General features: G+C 48.2%; 1 protein-coding gene across 2 annotated transcripts; it reads right to left on the bottom strand.

Moving 5' to 3' along the window:
- Positions 1–3: 3 nt before the first annotated feature.
- On the bottom strand, positions 4–26,303 carry HYAL2 (hyaluronidase 2). 2 transcript variants are annotated; one of them, XM_088459067.1, is made up of 4 exons: positions 26,213–26,303; positions 9,907–10,877; positions 2,391–2,480; positions 4–1,102 (listed from the first exon to the last, which is right to left on the bottom strand). In XM_088459067.1, exons 2-4 carry the CDS (start codon positions 10,843–10,845, stop codon positions 698–700), a joined length of 1,434 nt encoding a protein of 477 aa, XP_088315193.1. In that variant the 5' UTR covers positions 10,846–10,877; positions 26,213–26,303; the 3' UTR covers positions 4–697. The 2 variants fall into 2 exon arrangements, with proteins under 2 accessions (XP_088315193.1, XP_088315192.1); XM_088459066.1 differs by lacking the exon at positions 26,213–26,303 and adding an exon at positions 18,938–19,106.
- Between the last annotated feature and the right edge of the window lie 1,696 nt (positions 26,304–27,999).

The following is a 27,999-nucleotide window of genomic DNA, read 5'->3' as shown; positions in this document are numbered from 1 at the left end:
TCCCAGAATTGTTACAGCATTTTATTGTGTCATGTCTCTTGTCCCTGTCTTTACTGTTATTATTGCTGGTCTGCAAGAGCTGGGCATGGATAGAGATGATAGGAAAGGGTCTGGATGACCAGCTCCAGATTTGGGGTGCAGCATCCCCTGCTCATTCATACATTAACCCCTCTGTCAGGGGACACATGATGACCTCACAATTACGCAGATAATATAATAAACCAAGGCACCGTGGAAGTCCTTATAACGCTATAAAAGTACAGGTCCCAATAAACAATGGATCTAGGCACTGGTGGTGAGAGATTGGGGAGGGGGGTGTACATTCCCTGAGTGCCTTACTGCAATCGATCATTGTGCTGTCAGAAATGGGTGGGGCAAGTTGGGGAGGGGTCGGGGTCTGCACCGCTGACTAATGTGGGAGCTTTCCCAATCCCCAGACCTATGGGAAGAGAACGTCTTTGCACAGTCCGAGCTCCGAGGTACCCACGCTTCCTCTGCTGTGTAACGGCAGCACTGGGGGGATCATCAACACGTCCTAGAGGTAGGAATATATAGAGCCATCCCTTTGCGGATGGGGAGTACATTTCAAATAAATAAAGTTTGTATTAGTGCTGCTGTCGGAAATATCCGATGATCTTGCGTCCATTGTAGTGTCTAAAACTAAACCTCAATAACAAGCTATTACTGTCCATAGCTCTTATAGCAGCATGACGAGGAAAGCCAACAAGGACCAACAAAGTGTGTGGCCCCACAAGGGCCTGAGGGCACTGTTGTTTGACTGTTTTTCTTTCCCACAGCCTCCTCCGTACCAGTGGACATAACACTGACAGCGGAACTGTGATCGTAACAGGAGAATGTCCTCTGTGGATAATCGACCCTCCGCCCACAGAGGAAGGGCCGCCACAGATCCCAGAGGACGACGTACGATTTGGAAATTGGCTGGGTTGAGGTGTAAATAGGCATCAGTGTTGTTTTCCTGACGCAGGCACCGGCCATTCCCATTGCAGAGCGTCTGGCTGCACAGTTCCGCGGCGGTTGTCACATTCACAATGTAGCGACCCAAATCCTCATCCACATATTTCTTAATCTTTTCACATGTGTCCTAGGGAGTGCACAATCACATTAGAAACCTTGTGTGTTCCAATTATTACACACTCTACTGTACAGCTGAGCCATCTATAAACAGGTGCACAGGAGAAGGGAGAGAACAGACCATGGTATACAGGAGAAGCAAGAGAACAGACCATGGTATACAGGAGAAGGGAGAGAACAGACCATGGTGTACAGGAGAAGGAAGAGAACAGACCATGGTATGTGCTAGATCATGGTGTACAGGAGAAGGGAGAGAATAGACCATGGTGTGTGCTAGATCATGGTGTACAGGAGAAGGAAGAGAACAGACCATGGTATGTGCTAGATCATGATGTACAGGAGAAGGGAGAGAACAGACCATGGTGTGTGCTAGATCATGGTGTACAGGAGAAGGGAGAGAACAGACCATGGTGTACAGGAGAAGGGAGAGAACAGACCATGGTGTGTGCTAGATCATGGTGTACAGGAGAAGGGAGAGAACAGACCATGGTGTGTGCTAGATCATGGTATACAGGAGAAGGGAGAGAACAGACCATGGTGTGTGCTAGATCATAGTGTACAGGAGAAGGGAGAGAACAGACCATGGTGTGTGCTAGATCATGGTGTATAGGAAAAGGGAGAGAACAGACCATGGTGTGTGCTAGATCATGGTGTATAGGAGAAGGGAGAGAACAGACCATGGTGTGTGCTAGATCATAGTGTACAGGAGAAGGAAGAGAACAGACCATGGTGTGTGCTAGATCATGGTGTACAGGAGAAGGAAGAAAACAGACCATGGTGTGTGCTAGATCATGGTGTATAGGAGAAGGGAGAGAACAGACCATGGTGTGTGCTAGATCATGGTGTATAGGAGAAGGGAGAGAACAGACCATGGTGTGTGCTAGATCATGGTGTACAGGAGAAGGAAGAAAACAGACCATGGTATGTGCTAGATCATGAAGTACAGGAGAAAGAAGAGAACAGACCATGGTGTGTGCTAGATCATGGTGTACAGGAGAGGGAAGAGAACAGACCATGGTGTGTGCTAGATCATGGTGTACAGGAGAAGGAAGAGAACAGACCATGGTATGTGCTAGATCATGAAGTACAGGAGAGGGAAGAGAACAGACCATGGTGTGTGCTAGATCATGGTGCATTATGAGGTGCAGTGACCTAAAACAAGCAGCACAGGAGGAAAAGTAGCAGGGAGAAAAGGAGGAAAGGAAAAAAGTAGAAAAGGAGAAAGGGGGATTAAGAACACACAATGTGTCACAATGGAAATTGATCGCTTGGATAAAGGTTTTAGAAAAAACACTCACCTTGTTCCTAGCATATTCTGCATCTCCCCAAAATATTGCACCTGCAGCCCCCTGCGCGGCGCTTTCTCCGATGGTAGAAACTAAATCCAACTAGAGACAAAATAAAAAAAAAAAAACCTCATTATTTATGACGAGCCTTGTAAAGTGCGCCCATCACGTACACAACAGCCATATTGTGTGCTGAACCATTATTCAGTTTGATTCATTAGGAAACAGTGACATAACTGAGGCATGAGGCACAAAGTGAATTGATAGGCCGCCTTTTTAAGAATATCGTTACAGCCACCAAAATGTGAGGGGCTCTCTGCACACCACATTCAGACAGAGGTGCTTACTGTACTGCACACCACATTCAGACAGAGGTGCTCACTGCACACCACATTCAGACACAGGGGGTCACTGTACTGCACACCACATTCAGACAGAGGGGCTCACTGTACTGCACACCACATTCAGACAGAGGGGCTCACTGTACTGCACACCACATTCAGACAGAGGGGCTCACTGTACTGCACACCACACTCAGACAGAGGGGCTCACTGCACACCACATTCAGACACAGGGGCTCACTGTACTGCACACCACATTCAGACAGAGGGGCTCACTGTACTGCACACCACATTCAGACAGAGGGGCTCACTGTACTGCACACCACATTCAGACAGAGGGGCTCACTGTACTGCACACCACACTCAGACAGAGGGGCTCACTGCACACCACATTCAGACAGAGGGGCTCACTGTACTGCACACCACACTCAGAGGGGGTCACACCGACATAAAATAACTGTTTTGTATGTGCCTTGAGGCCAGGAGGAAGGAGTAGCACACGCGCCTGTAGTATATGCACCTGGGTTGCAGCAAGAGGGGAGGGGGGGAGGGACAGTAGCACATGTGCCAGGGTTACACCAGGAGGGGGAGGGCAGTAGCACATGTGCCAGGGTTACACCAGGAGGGGGAGGGACAGTAGCACATGTGCCAGGGTTACACCAGGAGGGGGAGGGCAGTAGCACATGTGCCAGGGTTACACCAGGAGGGGGAGGGACAGTAGCACATGTGCCAGGGTTACACCAGGAGGGGGAGGGCAGTAGCACATGTGCCAGGGTTACACCAGGAGGGGGAGGGCAGTAGCACATGTGCCAGGGTTACACCAGGAGGGGGAGGGCAGTAGCACATGTGCCAGGGTTACACCAGGAGGGGGAGGGACAGTAGCACATGTGCCAGGGTTACACCAGGAGGGGGAGGGACAGTAGCACATGTGCCAGGGTTACACCAGGAGGGGGAGGGCAGTAGCACATGTGCCAGGGTTACACCAGGAGGGGGAGGGCAGTAGCACATGTGCCAGGGTTACACCATGAGGGGACGGAGCACATGTGCCAGGGCTGCACCAGGAGACGCGACGTGTCAGTCATTGCAGTTTTCAGGCTCATACTGTACGGGGGGGTTTGCTCACATTAATCAAACTATACACAATACAATACTGTAGTGACGGTGTCATATGCACAAGATGGAGCAGTGTCTGGGAAGAGTCACATTTACCATGTAAGATACAATTCCTGACACAAAGACAAGTACATATTATATTCAATATAAACATCCATTTTCTTCCCCTCTACAAATAAAGCTGCTCTATCATTATCTTCAGGTAAGTGCATACAAATCACAACTAAGTAACGGGAATAGATGAATGCGGCTCCATGTAATACAACAGACTATAATATATATATATTCCCTACATGAGCCCCTGAGACACAATAAAAGTGCAGGTAACTAGGAGAGAGCAGCCCCCGGTGGGGTAGAACGCTGGAGGACTTCAGATACATCAACAGAAAGTCTATAACCAGAGCAGCAGTGGACAATCTCAGACACTATGTATGGCCAGGGTGTGGTCACTTGATCAGTCATATGAGAGACTGCACCACCCAGATACCGCACCACACATCACCCAGATACCGCACCATGCAGAGACCGCACCACAAACCACCCAGAGACCGCACCACACACCACCCAGAGACCGCACCACCCAGAGACCGCACCACACACCACCCAGAGACCGCACCACACACCACCCAGAGACCGCACCACACACCACCCAGAGAACGCACCACACACCACCCAGAGAACGCACCATGCAGAGACCGCACCACACACCACCCAGAGACCGCACCACACACCACCCAGAGAACGCACACCACACCACCCAGAGAACGCACACCACACCACCCAGAGACCGCACCATGCTGAGACCGCACCACAAACCACCCAGAGACCGCACCACACATCACCCAGAGACCGCACCACACACCACCCAGAGACCGCACCACACACCACCCAGAGACCGCACCACACACCACCCAGAGACCGCACCACACACCACCCAGAGACCGCACACCACCTCACCCAGATACCGCACACCACCCAGAGACCGCACCACACATCACCAAGAGACCGCACCATGCAGAGACCGCACCACAAACCACCCAGAGACCGCACCACACATCACCAAGAGACCGCACCATGCAGAGACCGCACCACACACCAGAGACCGCACCACACATCCCCAAGAGACCGCACCACACACCACCCAGAGACCGCACCATGCAGAGACCGCACCACACACCACCCAGAGACCGCACCATGCAGAGACCGCACCACACATCACTAAGAGACCGCACCACGCAGAGACCGCACCACACACCACCCAGAGACCGCACCACACACCACCCAGAGACGGCACCACACACCACCCAGAGACCGCACCACACACCACCCAGAGACCGCACCACACACCACCCAGAGACCGCACCGCCCACCACCCAGAGACCGCACCGCCCACCACCCAGAGACCGCACCACACACCACCCAGAGACCGCACCACACACCACCCAGAGACCGCACCACACACCACCCAGAGACCGCACCACACACCACCCAGAGACCGCACTACACACCACCCAGATACCGCACCATGCAGAGACAGCACCACACACCACCCAGAGACCACACACCACCCCGCGCACCACCCAGAGTTTTACAAACTCCAGAAGGAACAGTCACTGTAGTGACATTTTTTACCAGCAAAGTATACAAGACTTAGGGGGTCTATTTACTAAGCAGTGTTAGGAGAAGTGAAAAGTGATAAGAAAGTGATAAGGTGCCAACCAATCAGCTCCCAACTGTCATTTTTCAAACACAGCCTGTGAGATGACAGTTGGGAGCTGATTGGCTGGTACCTTATCACTTTTCACTCTGTCTCCTAACACTGCTTAGTAAATAGACCCCATAGAGCCGTATTCAACTTGAGGTAAAAAGCCATTTCCTATTGCTTTTGGCGGAAACTTTTCGCCGATCACGTAATTTTCACCTGTTTTGTCTTTACTCCGTATTCCATTTCAAAGACTTTAAGCCTAGGCGGAAAGTCAATGCAATGTAATAGGCGGAAAAGTATCGCCTATGAATGGCAGGCGGAAAAAAGTGCAGAATTGGGGTTTTGGGTGCAACGTTGCGGGAACCCCCCAGCAGCCTTCAGACAGTCCCCCAAAGGTAATCTGTATCAAAAAATTTTTTTAAAAAGACTTAGGAACACCCCAAAAAAAACACTTTGCATTTGGGGCAAAGAAAATAAAATGTTGGGAGGACAAAGTTAAAAACTAGCGAACTAGACTCCATGGGGGTCCCCAAGTATGCCCCAGGTGTTTTTTTCATTGCAGGGGCTTGTGGCAGGTGGATTTTTCAAAAATTTTTAAACTTTACTTTAGCAACTATAAAATATGCTGACCCCCATTTTCAAGTACCCCAAATTTGCTGGGATAAGTTATTTTCTGTAAAAAAAACCTCCTGAATACTATTCTGCATCAGGTATAGAAAAATGCTATTTAGCAGCTATTGAGCCAGTTTAAAAACACTAAATACCTTCAGTAAGCCAAATCGGGGGGTACCATAGGGAACCCCCATGTCAGAGCATCTTTTGGGGTGTGTCAGGCTGATATCCCCAAATCCGACAGTACTTTCCACTTGTTTAAGTTTCACCGGGTTCCGTTTTTACATACTTTCAAATTGAATACGGCGATGCGCGCTATTTTTCCGCCTGCAAAAAAGGCGAAAAGTCCAGGAGGCGAAAAAGTATCGCGGGTCCGCTCAAATTGAATACAGCTCTTAGGGGGTCTATTTACTAAGCAGTGTTAGGAGACAGAGTGAAAAGTGATAAGAAAGTGATAAGGTGCCAGCCAATCAGCTCCCAACTGTCATTTTTCAAACACAGCCTGTGAGATGGCAGTTGGGAGCTGATTGGCTGGCACCTTATCACTTTCTTATCACTTTTCACTCTGTCTCTTAACACTGCTTAGTAAATAGACCCCTAAATCTCCAGAGCGTTACATAGATAATGACCCTTATCAGTTATTCTGTAGCCCTCTGTCTGCACTGTAACATGTGTGCGCAGTGACCGGCAGTATAACATACTAGGAGAGGGTACATTATATACACCGATGGGGAGTGTGCGCAGTGACCGGCAGTATAACATACTAGGAGAGGGTACAGTATATACACCGATGGGGAGCGTGCGCAGTGACCGGCAGTATAACATACTAGGAGAGGGTACAGTATATACACCGATGGGGAGCGTGCGCAGTGACCGGCAGTATAACATACTAGGAGAGGATACAGTATATACACCGATGGGGAGCGTGCGCAGTGACCGGCAGTATAACATACTAGGAGAGGATACAGTATATACACCGATGGGGAGCGTGCGCAGTGACCGGCAGTATAACATACTAGGAGAGGATACAGTATATACACCGATGGGGAGCGTGCGCAGTGACCGGCAGTATAACATACTAGGAGAGGGTACAGTATATACACTGATGGGGAGCGTGCGCAGTGACCGGCAGTGTAACATACTAGGAGAGGGTACAGTATATACACTGATGGGGAGCGTGCGCAGTGACCGGCAGTATAACATACTAGGAGAGGATACAGTATATACACTGATGGGGAGCGTGCGCAGTGACCGGCAGCATAACATACTAGGAGAGGGTACAGTATATACACTGAAGGGGAGTGTGCGCAGTGACCGGCAGTATAACATACTAGGAGAGGGTACAGTATATACACTGATTGGGAGCGTGCGCAGTGACCGGCAGTATAACATACTAGGAGAGGGTACAGTATATACACTGATGCGATATTTGATATTATTCCACATGCCAGAGCTAGAATAACAGGACGCTAAGCAGAGACTGTGGGCTCCGGTTGTGTTAGACACACAGAAAGTCCCATTTGATTCATTCCATCAGAACACTTAGGCCCACGTGTAGTGGGTGGTGGGCTGCTGGATTCCTGACAAGGGTTGGGTCTCTAACAACAGTTTTCGTTTCAGAGATGAAGCACATTATACAGCCACAATATTAGACGGTGTTACCACCATGCGATGCATCAATCTGAGTCGTAGGGGTTTCCATGGGGCCCTAATGTGATACCCCAGAACCGGGGTGTCTCATATCAGGCAGGGTGCCTTTAGAGGCTGGGGTACAGTCATGTCAATGTGATTTTGTAATGTATGATAAATAAATAAATTCATAGGCATAGGGAGTAATATATATATATATCTCTATCATAGAGGTGCGGCTCTCCCTTTAAAATAGCTATATGCCGGGTGCCCGCAGAAATATAAATAATATAGTAATCCAGTTGGTGCGGGTCTCCTGGCCCAGAATGATCACAGACTCATCATTGTAAGTGACAACGTTTCAGTGACTTTTTATTGTTATGGCGCTTTCATCAAAATTGTAAAAACAGTTGATGTTAGATTTAATATTTTTCCCCGTTTCAGGTCTTTAATGAACTGTCCAGCAACCTGATCATATAGGGGGACTGGGCAAGGATTCTGCCAGAAGACCAAAAAAAAAAAAAAGAGACAGTTGAAAAGAACCGTTAGGAGAGAACCGTTGCCAGTGGCAGGAGCAGCGCCATTGCGCCGGTTACCTGCGGTGCAGTAAGTGTGGTGACTGAGCGCTTAGCAGGTCCAGTGGGTGAAGCGGTTCCTCCGGTTTGAAGCCTAGGTCGGATTGATCGGTGGAGGGGCTGAGACTGATATCCCTCTCAAAGTGCCGCGGTGTCTGACTCCCTTCACAGTGACCATAGAGCTGCAACAGGAAAGTGTCAGCGCTACGGAAAGCAGGACAGCATCCCAGGTTCGGAAACTGCACAGCCCTGGCAGTCTTCCTCCCTAAGAAGATTACAGCCTGCATGCAGAGTTGTGGGTAAATAAGCCCCCAGCTTAAAGAGATACACAGAGCTTACAGTAAACCTCCACATTGAGACATCATAGACTGAGTGATAATACATGTGACAGCTTCAGGTCATCAGAACAGATAGTGATTTCAACGTATAACAGTGAAAGTAAATTAATCTCCAAGAGCCAAGTGATAACAATTACTACGTTATACCCTCGTTCCCTTCAGCCAGGACAGTTAGAACGAGCCAGGGTCAGGAATTCTAGCTCACATATAGGAATAAACTAGGATCCTAGGCAACTCTCCAGAAGTGCACCACCACCTATAAACACCAGATTGAAAGTATTGGCAGTGACTTATAGCATGCATGCTAGGGGAAAGGGACATTTAAAAAGGAATTCGAAACAAAAAGCATAGTTGTTGAAAGAAAATGTTATGTTACTTAAGTTAGCAATTGTGCGCAAATATATTGTGTCTACATACAATAGGGTTCGTATGTAAGGTAAATAAACTCAGTTTTAGGGTTAGTGATATTTGTCATTTAGTTAAAGTATTGTAGAAACTTGCAGGGCTGGTAGGAAGGATTTTGCAGGTATTCGACGCAGATCCAAATCCTGAAAATCCCCGTTCCAATTCCTGCACAATAAAACTGCCTTTTTGAATTGCATATCAATTACACTAATAACTTACTATTATAAGTTATATTGAATATATTTTGTGTGTAACGTAAATTTTAACAGAAAATTGTACGTTGCAATAAATGTCATTATAATTTCTTAAAGTGCATTCATTTCTGAGTGGATCTGATTTCCTACCTTTTCAATCCATTCGGACATCTAAAAGTAAGCGGGACTGGAACATTAAAAAACCCGCTAAGAGTAAGTGATGCTGACACACTCATATACGTTACCAGTTTGTCACACTTATACCAGTAAGATGCCAATTCTCCTGGCATTTCACGCTGCCGCACTTACAAAGGTGCTGAGATTGTATGATGGTGCTACACAAACTTTAATAACAATAATCCAACATATACTGCAACACTGGAGTCAGCTGATGTACTTGGGCCCCCCCCCCGCATAGTATCTCCGCACCCATGGCAAGTGGTCCAGGCAGCGATGCCCAGAGAGCAGGGTGCTGGGGGGAGGGCTCTGCATTATATTTTGCTAGTGAAGGTAAACAAGAACAATACATACCAGGGCGCCTATCGCATGGGAATAACAGATCATGATACGTTCTGCTGTTGTATTAATGTTCCCATTTGTGCACCGAGCTTCTTACCTCTGAGAGAAGATCCATATTCTTTATGTAGGTAGGTCGTGTGTACACGAAGACGGGGACGGAATAGTCTTTGTGATGCTTGTATGCTATTCTCATGGCTTCTTTCACTCTGTAGTGCACAAACTTACGCCCGTTTGCGGAGGATTTCAGGGACGGGTCCAGGTAAATGGACGGGTAAAGTGCCGTGCTCTCCTCCCACAACCACGATAACTGGTCGTTTCGGGACATTTCTACATCAGGACACCTCCCAGTATAGCTGTCCCAGTTTACCAGATAGTCGTGGTTGTAGCAGTCCGGGAAAAGGTAATAGCCCCACATTTGGCGGGGCGCATAGTTCCTGGCGTAGTGCAAAGTTTTTTCCATGAAGTCGCGGGCAGCGTTTTCAAACTCGTACTGAGCTTGTTTGCCCACGTTATCCGCTGTCCAGTCGGGGTGGCGGGAGGATACCAGCTGCCGCGACGCCTGCCTGTACACGTCTTTGCTCCTCCAGTTCCTTATCCAAATAGGACGCCATTCTTCCCAGTCAATGACGGCCAGCCCATCTTTATTAAAGACCCGTATATACTTGGAAATATCTTCCTGCAGGTTGTTCAGGTGAGATCGGAGACTGGCATTCTGTGGAACGCCGCCGTTGATGGAAACATTCTGGTCATCGTAATAAGGATAAAAACCGAGGCGCTCTTTGTAGAAGATTGTAAGGCTCTGGTTCACAAAACCCTGATTGGGGGTCGCATTGAGGTCAAAGAGAGCTAAGTCATAAGGCACATCAAACCGAGGCGGGCAGTCCTGCGTGGGGGCATTCCAAGCTACCATGAACGGCCGAGAGCTGAACACAGGGCGCACCGTGGGATTGTCCATCATGGTGCTGGATGACTGGCCATCAGCCAAAGCAAGCAGGAGACACCCCAGGAGGTAAGCCAAGGTAATGTGGGCAGGCATTCTGAGAGACGGGGACAGACGGTGCACAGACCCTACGGAGGAAGAGAGGGGAGATGTGGTTTATATTAGCACTACTTTATACCTGCAGATTAAAATTATATATATATATATATATATATATACACACACACACATACATACATACACACAGTACCAATCAAAATCATTCAATGGTTTTTGTATATTTAAATTATTTTCAACATAGTTTTCATGTCTTCAGTATTAATTTACTATGAAAGATCACATATGGAATTATGTTGTAAACAAAAAAGTGTTAAATCAAAATATGTTTTATATTTTAGATTCCTCAAAGTAGCCCCCTTTTGCTTGGATGACAGCTTTGCACACTCTTGGCATTCTCTCAGTCAGCTTCATGAGGTATCTCCTGGAATGGTGTTGAAGTAACAGGTGTGCCTTGTCAAGAGTCGATCTGTGGAATTACTTGCCGTCTTAATGTGTTGAGACCATCAGTTGTGTTGTGCAGAGGTAGGGTTAGTACACAGTGGACACCACTATTTGACTACTGTTGTAATCTAAATTATGGCACCAACCACTCAACTCAGTAAAGAGAAAAGACAGTCCATCATTACTTTAAGACAAGAAGGTCAGTCGATATGGAAAACTTCAATAACTTTGAATGTATCCTCAAGTGCAGTTGCAAAAACTATCAAACGCTATGATGAAACTGGCTCTCATGAGGACCGCCCCAGGAAAGGAAGACCAAAAGTTACCTCTGCTGCAGAGGATCAGTTCATTAGAGTTACCAGCCTCAGAAACCGCTACTTAACAGCACCTCAGATTAGAGACCACAAAGTCTAAACAGAGTTCAAGTAGCAGACAAATCTCAACTGTTCAGAGGAGACTGCATGAATCAGGCCTTCATGGTTGTATTGCTGCGAATAAGCCACTATTGAGGATGAACAACAGGAAGAAGAGAATTGTTTGGGCCAAGAAACACAAGGAATGGACATTAGACCAGTGGAAATCTACTTTGGTCTGATGAGTCCAAATTTGAGATTTTTGGTTCCAACCACTGTGTCTTTGTGAGACGCAGAGAAGGCGAGCGGAGGGTTTCTGCATGTGTGGTTCCCACTGTGAAGCATGGAGGAGGTGGTGTGATGGTGCTTTGCTGGTGACACTGTTAGTGATTTATTCAAAATTCAAGGCACACTTAACAAGCATGGCTACCACAGCATTCTGCAGCGCCATGCCATCCCATCTGGTTTGCACTTACTGGGACCATCATTTGTTTTTCAACAAGACAATGACCCCAAACACACCTCCAGGCTATGTAAGGGCTACGTGACCAAGAAGGAAAGTGATGGAGTGCTGCGTCCGATGACCTGGCCTCCACAATCACCCGACCTAAACCCAATTGAGCTGGTTTGGGATGAGTTGGACGGCAGAGTGGAGGGAAAGCAGCCAACAAGTGCTCAGCACCTCTGGGAACTCCTTCAAGACTATTGGAAAACCATCCAGGAGATACCTCATGGTGCTGACTGAGAGAATGCCAAGAGTGTGCAAAGCTGTCATCCAAGCACAAGGGGCTACTTTGAGGAATCTAAATATAAAACATATTTTGATTTGTTTAACACTTTTGTCTATACAACATAATTCCATATGTGATCTTTCATAGTTCTGATGGAGAGCGGGGGAGAGGTATATATAGATATATATATTATATATACACACACACACTTTATACTTGTATAAACTCTCCAAGCTATACTGTAATTTCCATATGCTGCATCAGCCTACAGGGGTTACTATGTGTTATTACGGTCTTTGGAGTTTTCCTGTTAGCACAAAAGACAGGTAACAATTTAAAACAAAAGTGCACAGGAAAACTTTACAAAATCTATGTAATGGATATATTGTTATATTATGGGAAAAGTCACCTTTGCAGGACGCATACAGTAACCATGTCATACACAGTATAAAATGCAGTCATATTATTCAGTAACCTAGAGAGTGAGCTCTATACGAGACCCTGTACTGATTCTATAGCCAACACACCCATAGAAAATACTGTCAGGATTTATATACTGATCAGCCAGAGCATTAAAGCCACCTGTCCATTATTGTGTATGTCCCCCTCGTGCCACCAAATCAGCTCTGACCCATCGAGGCCTGGACTCTACAAGACCTCTGAAGGTGTCGTGTGGTATCTGGCAGACGCTAGCAGCAGATCCTGTAATACCTGGAGAAGCTCGGACTGGTTTTTCCAGCATGTCCCACAGATGCTCGATCAGACTAAGATCTGGGGAAGTTAGAGGCCAAGTCACCTCCTTCAACTCCGTCATGTTCCTCAAACCTGGACACGCGCATCACTAACCTGCCACCGGTTCAGTTCCTGCCTAATATATCCCACCCCCTTGCAGGTGTCATTGTAACGATATAATCAGTTTTATTCACCTCACCCGTCCGTGGTATTAATGCTATGGCTGACGGGTGTGTACACTTTATCCATATATGTAACGCTGAGAGACACGATGGCAGGCATTAACCAACATGCCAGATAAAGGTCACAAATTATATTGATATTATTAATCGGGGATTATGGTGACTTTCAGCCACACAGGCCCCATACACCGCAGACTTTGGCAACCAATCAGAAAGATCGTACTACAGCCAATTGTATCACTTACATCCTCAGAGATAAACCTATAAAGTTCCCCAGAAGTGAAAGAGAAATCCCCATTGTGGGAGTCGTACAAGCAGCAGCCGCAGGTGTGAATATCCGCACTGTTTCTTGTGATGGACATATGTATGCGTATGTACGGCTTTCCCGTACGTCAGTCGCACTAATCTCCACTAACCAGTATATGGGTGTTTATGGGCGGCAACTAGGCATAGTCTAAGGCGGAAATAAGTGCGTAGTGAGCGTGTATACAGAATTCAAGTGTGATTCTCAGCGGTGCGCAGGCTTCTATCTAGCGGTTCTGCACCCAGCAAGTCTGTATGATACCGATGGCTGTTATTTGCGGCGGACGCTCGGGGGCGGTGCGGCGGCGTATCGCGTGCCACTTATAGTAGCTGCTGGAGAAATATTGTATTTTCAGACCCCTCGTGTCTTGAAGTAAATGGGAGCGCTGTCAGGGCTTGATTCACTAAGGAGCGCTATTCTGCTTAAACGCAGTTGCCAAACTCAGCGGTGACATGTAAATGTTTGCATTCACATTGCGATCGCAGCCTGACATAAGGACCCCCACTTCCCCTTACTCACATCTGTATAATTGACCAACAGTGTGAAACAATCGGTAACATCGGACAGATAATGAAGCCCGGACCTTACTCAGGAATTGCTTACTTCAGCGCACGCTATGAGACCTCAGGCGGCGTCTGGTATCGCAGTGGTTAATTTCTGCACACCCATGCAACAGCGATGAGACGCACTGGCACGCCGGTGTTCGCCCAACCCCCCGTCACCCCCCACAAACAGCACTTACTGTCAATCACTCTGCCATGGGTCTGCGTATCCTCTGCGATCGCTGTCCCAATCGCAGTGGCTAGTTCGCGCACTGCGATGCATACGCAGTACACAACAATCGACTGATTGCGTGCGTATAAGGGCCCTCAGTTCACTAACAGGTAGCAGAGACGTTGTCCCTGGTCTTATCACAAACATACAATATTACATCATGAATACCCCAAGCAAGCAACCATTCTCTCCAGCTGCTGTAGTACTGCAAGTTCCAGCATGCCCCCACCTGCTGCTGGCCTGGGTAATAGTGTGACCAGGTGCAGGAAAAATAAAATGTTAATAAAGGTTCCATTCAGTCCAGTACACATTTATAACGTAAAACTACTGTACATACCTGCGGCAATTCTACAGCCTGAAGAGTAATCTAAACCCGACAGATGGAGGAGGCCTCTGTATAAAGTGCAACTCATAATATACAGCCCTAATTCCATATAGTGTCTCTTGGTACAAATGGTTACACAGTAAACAGATGAAGGGGCAACGGAGCACATGGGTAAAATACATCCATCCTATTTACTGCAGTACCTTTAGCTACCAGCAGGTGTCACTATCCAGGCTGCTGTTGGATCTGGAGTATGCATTCTGGGATTTATAGAGGAGATCATACTCTATCTGTCTCCATAAACTGGAAGGATTTAGTTTTCCATATTCAGTTGCTTTCTCTGTTTGCAAAAGTATTCAGTTCCATTCAAAATGCTACACAGGTCTCCCAATATTCCATACGTATAGACACATGATGACCAATGTTACTTCCATAAGCAAATGCTCAGATTCTTTTAATGTAAAAGCTCAGAGTTTATGTCCGGTCATTAAAGTATCTTATCACTAAACCTGAGACATAAGATAGATATAGATAAATAGATATGAGATAGATAGGCCGGCTGCGTATATATATCATTCCCCGGGCAGGCTGACAATAATACATACATTTATCTTTGTGGAAATAATGTGATTTCCTGACAGAGACCCTGAATACTGACATGGAGGCTTTACCTGCCATCCCCCACTCTCTCCTTTATTGACTCCCCCCTGTGGTCAGTCTCTTGTTCTCCGGATGTCTCTTTGTCTGACTTGTCCCTTGTTTGTCCCACTCCAGCCAGACACCAGGCACCTTGCTGTTCCTCTACCCTGTCTGAGTCTCTGCAGAAACTCCTCACCCATTCTCCCTGCTATGTATCATACAGAGATTGCAGCGTTGTGTACTGTACTGGTAATGGGATCAGTGTCACCACATTTATAATGTCGCTCCCTAACTAACTGGTACAGTCATCCCAGTGTTTACGGGAAATGACATGTCTAAAAACCAGCTCCAAAGAGGAGAGTCAGATATCATGTTCCCCCACCCCTCTTTCTAATTATCCCGGGGGGCCATTATGTCCTTTATCCGCCATCTTCTTCACCCTGGTCTTACTGCGAGACATCCGGCATTGCAAACATACAGTCTCCCCAGAACGTACCCATTGTCATCTACTCACCTTGTCTCCATTAGTACCATTACTACTGTCATACTCCCTCCCACTCTCAATCCAGTACTCATCAGCCCACCCGCTCTCTCCCATACTCACCCTCTACTTCCCACACTCACCAGCCCACCCGCTCTCTCCCATACTCACCCGCTCACCCTCTACTTCCCATACTCACCAGCCCACCTGCTCTCTCCTCAATGGTCACCAGTCCACCCGCTCTCTCCCATACTCACCCGCTCATCCTCTACTTCCCATACTCACCAGCCCACCCGCTCTCTCCCATACTCACCCGCTCATCCTCTACTTCCATACTCACCCGCTCTCTCCCATACTCACCCGCTCATCCTCTCCTTCCCATACTCACCAGCCCACCCGCTCTCTCCCATACTCACCCGCTCATCCTCTCCTTCCCATACTCACCAGCCCACCCACTCTATCCCATACTCACCAGCCCACCCGCTCTCTCCCATACTCACCAGCCCACCCGCTCTCTCCTCAATGGTCACCAGTCCACCCGCTCTCACACAGAAGGGGAAGATAGGGAGGAAAGAGCATGAGGTGGGTTAGGATGAGAGCTGGAAGGCTATGATGAAGTAGGGGGTCTTGAGAGCCTGTTTGAAGATTTGTAGAGAGGTGGAGAGTCTGATAGGGAGAGGGAGAGCGTTCCAAAGGTAGGGAGCAGCACGGGCAAAATCTCGGATGCGGGAGTGGAAGGAAATAATCAGTTAGCAAGAGAGGCACTCTCACCATTGGCACGGTCACCTGCTCACCAATATCTACCCACACTCTCTCCAATATTCAACACTCTCCCTCTCTCTGTTGCCAGTCACCCACCTAACCTATTCCAATACCCACCCACTTACTCTCTCCGTTACCATCTTTTCAATACTCCCATACTATTAACCATTCACCAGCTGCCAACCATTCACCTTCTCACCAATACCCACTGTCACGCACTAACCTGTGCTATAATACCCACCCAATGTCACCCACTCACCCTTCCTCTAATATTCACCAATACCCACTGTCACTCACTAACCTGTGCTATAATACCCACCCAATGTCACCCACTCACCCTTCCTCTAATATTCACCAATACCCACTGTCACTAACCTGTGCTATAATACCCACCCAATGTCACCCACTCACCCTTCCTCTAATATTCACCAATACCCACTGTCACTCACTAACCTGTGCTATAATACCCACCCAATGTCACCCACTCACCCTTCCTCTAATATTCACCAATACCCACTGTCACTCACTAACCTGTGCCATAATACCCACCCAATATCACCCCATCGTCCTTCCTCTACTACCCACCCACTGCTCACCTACTCACTAACCTGTGCCATAATACTCACCCAATGTCACCCACTCACCCTTCCTCTAATACTCACCAATACCCACTGTCACTCACTATGCCTGTGCTATAATACCCACCCAATGTCACCCGCTCACCCTTCCTCTAATACTCACCAATACCCACTGTCACTCACTAACCAGTGCTATAATACCCACCCATCATTTCCCTGCATTGGATATAAGGCACAATGATCCCTAAGGCTACATGCATTAGTATCATTTCCCTGCATTGGGTATAAGGCACAATGATCCCTATGGATACATGCATTAGTATCATTTCCCTGCATTGGGTAGAAGGCACAATGATCCCTATGGCTACATGCATTAGTATCATTTCCCTGCATTGGGTATAAGGCACAATGATCCCTATGGTTACATGTAGTAGTATCATTTCCCTGCATTGGGTATAAGGCACAATGCTCCCTATGGCTACATGCATTAGCATAATTTCCCTGCATTGGGCACAATGATCCCTATGGCTACATGTATTAGTATCATTTCCCTGCATTGGGTATAAGGCATAATGATCCCTATGGCTACATGTATTAGTATCACTTCCCTGCATTGGGTATAAGGCACAATGATCCCTATGGCTACATGCATTAGTATCATTTCCCTGCATTGGGTATAAGGCACAATGATCCCTATGGCTACATGTATTAGTATCATTTCCCTGCATTGGGTATAAGGCACAATGATCCCTATGGCTACATGTATTAGTATCATTTCCCTGCATTGGGTATAAGGCACAATGATCCCTATGGCTACATGTATTAGTAGAATTCCCTGCATTGGGTATAAGGCACAATGATCCCTATGGCTACATGCATTAGTATCATTTCCCTGCATTGGGTATAAGGCATAATGATCCCTATGGCTACATGTATTAGTATCACTTCCCTGCATTGGGTATAAGGCACAATGATCCCTATGGCTACATGTATTAGTATAATTCCCTGCATTGGGTATAAGGCACAAAGATCCCTATGGCTACATGTATTAGTATAATTCCCTGCATTGGGTATAAGGCACAATGATCCCTATGGCTACATGTATTAGTATAATTCCCTGCATTGGGTATAAGGCACAATGATCCCTATGGCTACATGTATTAGTATAATTCCCTGCATTGGGTATAAGGCACAATGATCCCTATGGCTACATGTATTAGTATAATTCTCTGCATTGGGTATAAGGCACAATGATCCCTATGCATATACTGAAAAGTATCAGTGCGTTTTCATCAACAAATAGATCTTACTGACTGCTTTGGGGCTCATTTACATTTGCATGTCAGTCAGTATTATGGCTGAGGCTTTATGGGGAAAGAAGATATTAGATAATACTCTCTCCAGCCTTTTCCAGGTGAGCGGGTGGGAAGGAACCGTGGCCCCTGAGCCGCAGAACATTGGAGATTGTGGTTTTGTAGGTGGTGAATGTGACTCTGTGGTCTCTGTATTATATATAATTACCTCCTGCCCTGTGGCAGGGCCTGGCAATAAGGCAGCTTCTACTCTAGATTGTAAACTCTTGTGCCCCACTCAGCATGTATTACTCACTTCTGTGCATTACATCTAGCTGCATGTGGGAGATGTGTATATAGGAACATGTATGACAATGTATAATTATATGTATGACTAGAAGGAGCATATATGCCTGTGTATAACACCTAAGGCACATGTATGAATATGTAACATGTATGTACATGTGAATCACTAGTCTGATAAGAGTCCCCCCCACCCACAGACCTGGAGGGGAGCTGGCCCCATATACTCACCCCCTGGCGGCAGTCTCCGGGCCGGGCAGCCGGGCTCTCACTGTCCTGTGCCCTGATACATTGTGTCACTGTCTCCGGCTGCCTGTCCCGGGCCTTTCATTCACATAAAGAGACCTCTGCGGCCGCAACCATCGCCGCCTCCCAGCATAGGGGCGGAACACACTCCAGCTCACCGGCTCAGGCAGCGTGCAGCGCTCAGCACCCCCCGGAGTGGACCAGTCCACTATCAGCGGGGCGGAGCTGAAGATTAAAGAGACAGCTGATTGCAGCAGGAGCCAGTGACTATGTGGTGGTGATTGTGAGCTGTGAGGATGACAATACACAATGGGGCAGATGTATGAAGCTCTGGAAAGTGATAAAGTGGAGAGTGATGTGACCAGCCACTCAGCTCCCAACTGTCATGTTACAGGCTGTGTTTGAAAAATGACAGTTGGGAGCTGATTGGTTGGTCGTTTAACACTCTGCACTTTATCACTTCCCAGAGCTTCATACATCTGCCCCAATGTGTGTTTAGTGTGTACACACACCCTCCCCACTCTCTTCTCTCTCGTTGAGGGAAGGGGCACAGAAGGTCTGGGGTTGAGGGAGGAAGCACAGGAGGTCTGGGGTTGAGGAAAGAGGCACAGAAGGCCTTGGGTTGAGGGAAGAGGCACAGAAGGTCTAGGGTTGAGGGAAGAGGCACAGAAGGCCTTGGGTTGAGGGAAGAGGCACAGAAGGTCTTGGGTTGAAGGAAGAGGCACAGAAGGTCTGGGCTTGAGGGAAGAGTCACAGAAGTTCTGGGCTTGAGGGAAGAGTCACAGAAGGTGTGGGGTTGAGGGAAGAGGCACAGAAGGTGTGGGGTTGAGGAAGAGGCACAGAAGGTGTGGGGTTGAGGGAGGAGGAGGCACGGAAGGTCTGGGGTTGAGGGAAGAGGCACGGAAGGTCTGGGGTTGAGGGAAGAGGCACAGGAGGTGTGGGATTGAAGGAAGAGGCACAGAAGGTCTGGGGTTGAGGGAAGAGGCACAAGAGATCTGGGCTTAAGGGAAGAGGCACATAAGGCCTGGGGTTGAGGGAAGATTCACTGAAGGTCTGGGCTTGAGGGAAGAGGCACATAAGGCCTGGGGTTGAGGGAAGATTCACTGAAGGTCTGGGCTTGAGGGAAGAGGCACATAAGGCCTGGGGTTGAGGGAAGATTCACTGAAGGTCTGGGCTTGAGGGAAGAGGCACAGGAGGTCTGTGGTTGTGGGAAGAGGTACAGGAGGTCTGAGGTTGAGGGAAGAGGCACAGAAGGTCTGGGCTTGAGGGAAGAGGCACAAAAGGTCTGAGGTTGAGGGAAGAGGTACAGGAGGTCTGAGGTTGAGGGAAGAGGTACAAAAGGTCTGGGCTTGAGGAAGAGACACAGAAGGTCTGGGCTTGAGGGGAGAGGCATAGAAGGTCTGAGGTTGTGGGAAGAGGTACAGGAGGTCTGTGGTTGAAGGAAGAGGTACAGAAGGTCTGGGCTTGAGGGAAGAGGCACAGAAGGTCTGGGGTTGAGGGAAGAAGCACAGGAGGTCTGAGGTTGAGGGAAGAGGCACAGAAGGTCTGGGCTTGATGGTAGAGGCACAGAAGGTCTGAGGTTGAGGGAAGAGGCACAGAAGGTCTGGGCTTGAGGGAAGAGGCACAGAAGGTCTGGGCTTGAGTGAAGAGGCACAGAAGTCTGGGGTTGTGGGAAGAAGCACAGAAGGCCTGAGGTTGAGGGAATATGTACAGAAGGTCTGGGCTTGAGGAAGAGACACAGAAGGTCTGGGCTTGAGGGAAGAGGCACAGAAGGTCTGAGGTTGTGGGAAGAGGCACAGGAGGTCTGAGGTTGAGGGAAGAGGTAGAGAAGGTCTGGGCTTGAGGGAAGAGGCACAGAAGGTCTGGGGTTGAGGGAAGAGGCACAGGAGGTCTGAGGTTGAGGGAATATGTACAGAAGGTCTGGGCTTGAGGAAGAGACACAGAAGGTCTGGGCTTGAGGGAAGAGGCACAGAAGGTCTGAGGTTGTGGGAAGAGGCACAGGAGGTCTGAGGTTGAGGGAAGAGGTAGAGAAGGTCTGGGCTTGAGGGAAGAGGCACAGAAGGTCTGGGGTTGAGGGAAGAGGCACAGGAGGTCTGAGGTTGAGGGAAGAGGCACAGAAGGTCTGGGCTTGAGGGAAGAGGCACAGAAGGTCTGGGCTTGAGGGAAGAGGCACAGAAGGTCTGGGCTTGAGGGAAGAGGTACAGAAGGTCTGGGCTTGAGGGAAGAGGAACAGAAGGTCTGAGGTTGAGGTAAGAGGCACAGAAGGTCTGAGATTGAGGGAAGAGGTACAGAAGGTGTGGGCTTGAGGGAAGAGGCACAGAAGGTCTGAGGTTGAGGGAAGAGGCACAGAAGGTCTGGGCTTGAGGGAAGAGGTACAGAAGGTCTGGGCTTGAGGGAAGAGGCAGAGAAGGTCTGAGATTGAGGGAAGAGGCACAGAAGGTCTGGGCTTGAGGGAAGAGGTACAGAAGGTCTGGGCTTGAGGGAAGAGGCACAGAAGGTCTGGGGTTGAGGGAAGAAGCACAGGAGGTCTGAAGTTGAGGGAAGAGGTACAGAAGGTCTGGGGTTGTGGGAAGAGGCACAGAAGGTCTGAGGTTGAGGGAAGAGGCACAGAAGGTCTTGGGTTGTGGGAAGAGGCACAGAAGGTCTGAGGCTGGTGGAAGCAGCACAGAAGATCACAGGCTCAGGGGAATGTCTGATGCTGTATATATTTGTGATCATGTACAGTAAGAGAGTAGCTTATATGTAAAACATTTACAGTAATGATTAGTAAGAAAGCTACGTACAGGGGGGATGCTGCTGGGAATTACAGGCTACAGCTGTTCCATATACTCAGCCACTAGACCCCTGAAGCAATCAGTGCGCGACGCACTAAAGTGCCTTAATTCAATCTGCACTTGTCAGGATAACCCCTGATGAAAGATGAAGGACCCAGTCAGCTGCCTGCGGCACAGACCTAGGGAGCAGTTCTGGATTTGTTATTATCCAGGATGGAATTGCCAAGGTAAAGTACAGTGTGCAGCCTCTGAGTGTCCGTCTTACAGAGATACAATGCTGGGATCCAGCACGTGGCAATGTCAGGATATAGATCCCAGGGACAGGACAGCCAGAGGGACAGAGGCTACATACAGGGAAATTATTATTACTATTATACTTTTCCCCTATCAGCAGCCGGGCCCGGAGAGTAATGGCCCCTCCGCCAGCTTCCCAGGTGTGTTAGTGTCTGTTACCCTGACAGCTGTCCCTGCACAGTTCTCACTCCCAGGATGTGTCCAAACACCACTGTGTTATGTGCAGAATTCCCAGTCACTGCGACCTCTGAACTCTCTGCCATCTGCACCGTCTGCCTTCCAGAGACAAGTGTCATATAGACAGGACGCTGGCACAGACAAAGGGCACTTTGTGACACAAAGCCTGGACCTATGGCAGTGACCGAGCGCTACCATGAATAAAGCTGACCACTAAACACAGACATGGGACACATTAAGGCAGTGTGTGCAGTGCTTTATAGACAGACATCAGTCACTAACCCCTGCAGGGGCTTTCTAGTATTTTCAGTCACGTGCGCATTAAAGGAGCCAGGGCCGCACCTGGAAGTAAAGTCGCAGCGTTAGCTATCACTCCATCTCTTACCCTGGTAAGGCACGCTGGGATGTGTAGTTCTACAACAGCTGGAGGGCCTAGTATTGCCCACCCCTGCCTTAGATGGAACAGGCTTCTATTGTAGCCTATGTCCTGGAATGAGACCATAATAAATAGCCCCCATAAAGCAATATGCTAATTTTCGGAGCCATGGCTCAGCTATAATAGACCCCAAAGACATCCGAGGGGACAACAAATGGGGCCAGTCTGATGATTTGTTCACATACATATTCATGAATGATCCCGGTTACTGACTATAGGTACAGAGGGCATTCCGCCGGACGATCCCCCCCCCCATGTGGCAGGAATCCTTTACCATTGTCTTTCTAATTAAATATTTGTCTGTTCAGTGTGTCCGTCTCACAGAACCTGGAACCGTCCACTACTCACCCTTCACTTCCTATTCCCGCCAGAGAGCTCAATACATGGATGTAACCTTGTCCATCTATAGAGTCTCTCAGGGGGAGATGTATCAAACCGTGGAGAGAGATAAAATACCAACCAATCAGCTCCTGTCTGTCATTTTTCAAATGCAGCCTGTAAATTGAGTTAGCAGCTGATTGGTTGGTACTTAGGGGCCCATTTATCATTGTATATTTGCGGTATTAATCCCCGAAAACTCAGTTTTCGTGGGTTAAACACAAATATTTAGTTTCCCCCAGATGGATGAAGGAGGGACCAGAGCAGATATCTCAGACACCTGCTGTGATCCGTCCATTCCCGCTGGTAGCCCCAGCCCCCATTGGTCTCTATGGGGGATGCGATGACTTCTGGAATGTAAAGCATTGCTGGGATTGGCCCCCGCAGCTGACGCCATCGGAAGATTATAAACACATCGCATAATTAGTCAGGAGAGGGCGCCGGATGATACATTCAGGCAATATGATCGCATCACGCGGTGCCATCATGTGCGATAATCTCATGCCCAGGTCGCATTGCAAATGAGATGGTTAATAAATGGGCCCCTTAGTTTCTCTCCGAGGCTTGGCTCATCGCCTCCAATCTTTACAGATTCAGCTTATAACAAAGACCTCTCATTGTTTCCTATGTGTTACACAAGTGTCATTTAGTTTCTTTATAGTACAATGCGTTTCTGGCAAGTAATAGGGTATAATGACACGACTAATAACTGCCGTGGCAGGAAATTGTTACTGAAACAGGGAACACGGGGAACAATGTTTTCCCCTTTGGGCAAATGATTTAATTAAATTAACTACATAAGATTGCGTAAAGTGTTCCCGTATTATCAGAGTAAATGTGATTTATCCATATGACCCATACAGTATGTATACATTAGCTGTATCACAATGGCTGTCAGAGAGGGGGGTCAGGCACTGTCATTACGGAATGGGTATGTAATGCGGGCAGTCTGGATGCTTCCTGTCAAAATAACGACAGCGGCATCCCGATGGTTGGTATCCCGACAGTGGTCAGGTAAGTATACTAACCCACCCCCCTTCTCCCCCCGACCCTTACCCTCCCTTCTTGTAGCCTAACTCTAACCCCCCCCACTCTTCCCCCTAACCCTCCCCGTTAGTGCCTAAACCTAAGTTTCCCCCCTTAGTGCCTAATCCTAACCCTCCCCTCTTAGTGCCTAACCCTACCCCCTTCCCCAGTGGTGCCTAACCCTAACCCTCTTCCTAGGGGTGCCTAATCCTAACCCTCCCCCCTTAGTGCCTAATCCTACCCCCTTCCCCAGTGGTGCCTAACCCTAACCCCCTTCCTAGAGGTGCCTAATCCTAACCTCTCCCCCAAAAAAACCCCGCTACGCTACCGAAACCTAACCCCCGCCGCCACCCCCCACACACGGCTAACAGCTAAGACACCCCTGGTTCGGGCTGACGGTGTCCCCTGCTGCTGTGTCCCTAGCTTTACCCCCGATGTCGGCTCTGTCCTCTCCCCTGCTCCTCCCCCACGCTGTGTGCCTCAGGTTTCCCTGGTGACCGGTCTGTCCTCGCACCCCCCTGCTCCCCCCTTCTCCGCTTCCACTAACCTGTCTCCGCGTGGCTTCTTTCATCCCGGAGCGGCACAGTGGACGGGAGGAGGAACGCAGGCAGCCAGCAGCCAGGCGCATCGCACACCATCAAGTTCTGGAAAAAAAAATGCTTTTTCGGAACTTGATGAATGGCCCCCGACACTTATTTATTATACCAGTATGTGAACAAATGTAATTATCATCACCACATGCTTTTGTGAAAAATAAGTGATGATGAATAGGCCCCATAGTAACCTGCTCACCCTTCTCTTCATACTCATACACTGCTGGGATCTCCAGGGAGTGTAATTACTAAAGTGCAGATTTTTAAAAGTGGAGATGTTGCCCATAGCAACCAATCTATTTATACTTTTCATTTCTCTAGCACCTTCTAGAAGATAATAGAAGATAGTACCCTTCAGCCAGTGCATATGTACTAAACACGCAGCCTATAAAAATGCTGGGAGTTGCAGTACAACGCTGGGTGGAGAGCAGGTCTACCGTGATATACATGGTGGAGTTAGTTTCATACTGTCCACAGGTAAAGCTGCAGGTTGCAATCAGAGCCGGATTAAAGGGAGGGGGGGGGGCATGACCCTGAGCCCCCTCTCTCAGCTATCCACCATGTCTGCCATCCGGGATATAGTTATGAGACCGGCGGCCGAGATACCGACATCCAAAGGGATTTAAGATAGGCGCCAAATTACTGTTGCCTATCTTAATCCCGACGCTGGGCCGCCAGCATGAACGAGGTAAGTCCTGGGCGCCCATAGCGTTAGCTGCGGGGGGAGGGTTAGGGTTAGGGAGTGTAGCGGGGTTAGGTTTTGTTGGGGGGGGTTTAGATACCCCTAGGGGGGAGGGTTAAGGTTAGGCACTACTGGGGGGGTTAAGGTTAGGTTTAGGCACTAATGGGGAGAGTTAGCAATATCGACAGTCGTAATGCGCTGTCGGTATTCTGACAGGAGGCATCCCGACAGCCGGCATTACATACCCATTCCCTGCTGACCACCACCAGCCCTTTGCTTGCATGGTTCTGTTTTTTGTAATATGAAAAATGCATAAAAGTTCATCCACCCCCCATACGTCAGTGGTCAGGATCATCCAGGTACTTTCATCCACCCCCCATACGTCCGTGGTCAGGATCATCCAGGTACTTTATCTGACTTTTGGGGCCAGGAAGAAATCATCAGACTGGCCGCATTTGTTGTCCCCTGGAAAGTCTTTGATAATTGCGCTGTGGCCCCGAATATCAGCATTCCTTATAGCTGCACATTGTCTAGGGCAGACTAGATGGGTCCGGAGGGTCTTATCTGCCGTCAAATTCTATGTTCCTATATTTGGTCTGAAACTCCCAGCATGCACTTTGAAGTGTCTGGACATCATCAGCTAATGACGTCGCTCCGCTGTACAGGTGAGGAGTCGCTGACCGCACCACGAGACAAGACAGAGTGCTTTGCATAGATCTAAGGTATATATATATATATATATATATATATATATACACACATTACACACACACTTTATTTTAGTCCATAGGGGATCGTCATTCTACTCTATAGTGGCCCCACAGAGCCTTAATCAGATTCATCATTATCTCTGCTCTATGCAGCCCCCTCCCCACATTGTGCAGTGGGAGCCCCTCTTACCTGTGTGCGCTCCGCAGTCTTAGTCCTCTCCCGGCTGTCAGCTCTGCACTTGTGCTACACTCTCCTCTCTATCTGTCCCATACAGCTTCCCCCTTTCCTTCCTGCCCTGCAGCCCCCACCCAAAATCTGGGCTGATTTCCTCTGTTGAATGGAATAGGATGTTTTCCCCTCTCTGCCCAGTAGCTGCGCTGACAGAGTAAAGCCAGGGCGTTGGTATGAGATACAGTGGGGGGTGGGTGACCTGTATTACTGTACATGATACACTATATGTCCCCCCCCACCAGTATTCTGTGACGCTCCGTTAGGGGAAGTGGGAATGAAGCTGGAATCTGCTGACAGGTGAAATCCTCCCCGCAGAACATTCTGTGTATTAGGACATTATGTCTCTGTCCTCCTGTGAGCCCCCTGTAATGGGACCGGGGGACGTAGTATAAGTTTTAGGGGCATCTGCGGTCAGTGTAACCCTTTTGGCAAACAGCAAAAACTAAGCTAATTGGCTGCTGAATAAAATAGAAGCTGTAATAGGGAATTAGGGCCTCATTCAGCACGGATGGCAATTGTAATGGCAGCTGTGTAACCGCACGTAGCGCCTATTCATCATAACTAAAAATTCTCTGGAGGTAATTAGGTTTAGAACTGGCATGGAGTTCTACCGGAGGAATCCATCATTCCTCCTCTCCATCAGAATCTATTCTGAAAAGCTGTTATTTTTGCAATGACAGCTGTTCAGGAAATATATACTTTTCCCTGCCTGCTCTAACTTACCGCAGCTGTAATCAGCGCTGCGCATGCGTGGTTACATTCACAAAAGCAGCGCATGCGCAGCACTGATTACAAATGCGGTAATTCTGTGTCCCCCCAACCCCTCCTCCACCTCTCCGCTCACCTCCCTGTTCCCCACCTATCTGGCCGCTGCAGCCGCCTCCGGCCGCTGCTCTCGCGCTGTGCTCTCCCGGGAGAACACAGTAAAGTAAAAAAAAAACACATTTTTTGTTTAAAACTTTACTGTGTTCTGCCGGGAGAACACAGTGTCAGAGCAGCAGCCGGAGGAGGAACCAGGGAGTGCCGGAGAGAGCCGAGGAGGACCTGCCCAGATGACAGCAGGTAAGTGTAACCCGCTATACGCCACCTGAGAGTGACGTATAGTAACACCATCAGATTCCAAAAATACATAATTTTCAGAATTTGATGAATACCTTAATTTCCATATCCCCATACTAATGTACTAATGTACTAATGTTTGGGGAGTGTGGAAATTAACGTAGGCGGACTTGCCCAGGAGATATCAGTGATATCTCCTGTGCTAAGTGTGTTCATGAATACTAAAAAAAGGGTAATTAAGGAAAATGTCCTTAAAACCGTTATTTTAGTGTTGATGAATAGGCCCCTATGTCTGTTTTTTTAATATATCAGCTTCATAATTTGGATAAGGTGCAATCAGGGAGATTATTAGACTCTTCAGGGAGATTGCTACTATTTCAGGGAGTCTCCCTGACAATGAGGGGTAAATTTACTAACATTCGTGTTGGTCCCGATTTGCATTTTCGGGTGATAATATCACTTTTTGCAAATCGCGAATTTACTATCATTAAAGTCGAGTGATTTCTTCATTTTTTCAGCTTGAAATCGGGTGGTTTAATGCCGCAAATTCGTCCGTTTTGAACAATAGAAATGATATCACCATCGGCTCATATCGGAAGTACTTTTCCCTTTTTTAATACAAATCAGGAATTTACCATTATTCATTTTGCTAAAGTCGGCCATTTTACACTCAAATCGGGGACTCA

This window comes from Taudactylus pleione, unplaced genomic scaffold, assembly GCF_031769625.1.
Source record: "Taudactylus pleione unplaced genomic scaffold, aTauple2 ptg000893l, whole genome shotgun sequence".
Taxonomy (NCBI): domain Eukaryota; kingdom Metazoa; phylum Chordata; class Amphibia; order Anura; family Myobatrachidae; genus Taudactylus; species Taudactylus pleione.
This window is presented reverse-complemented; position numbering and strand designations above follow the sequence as displayed.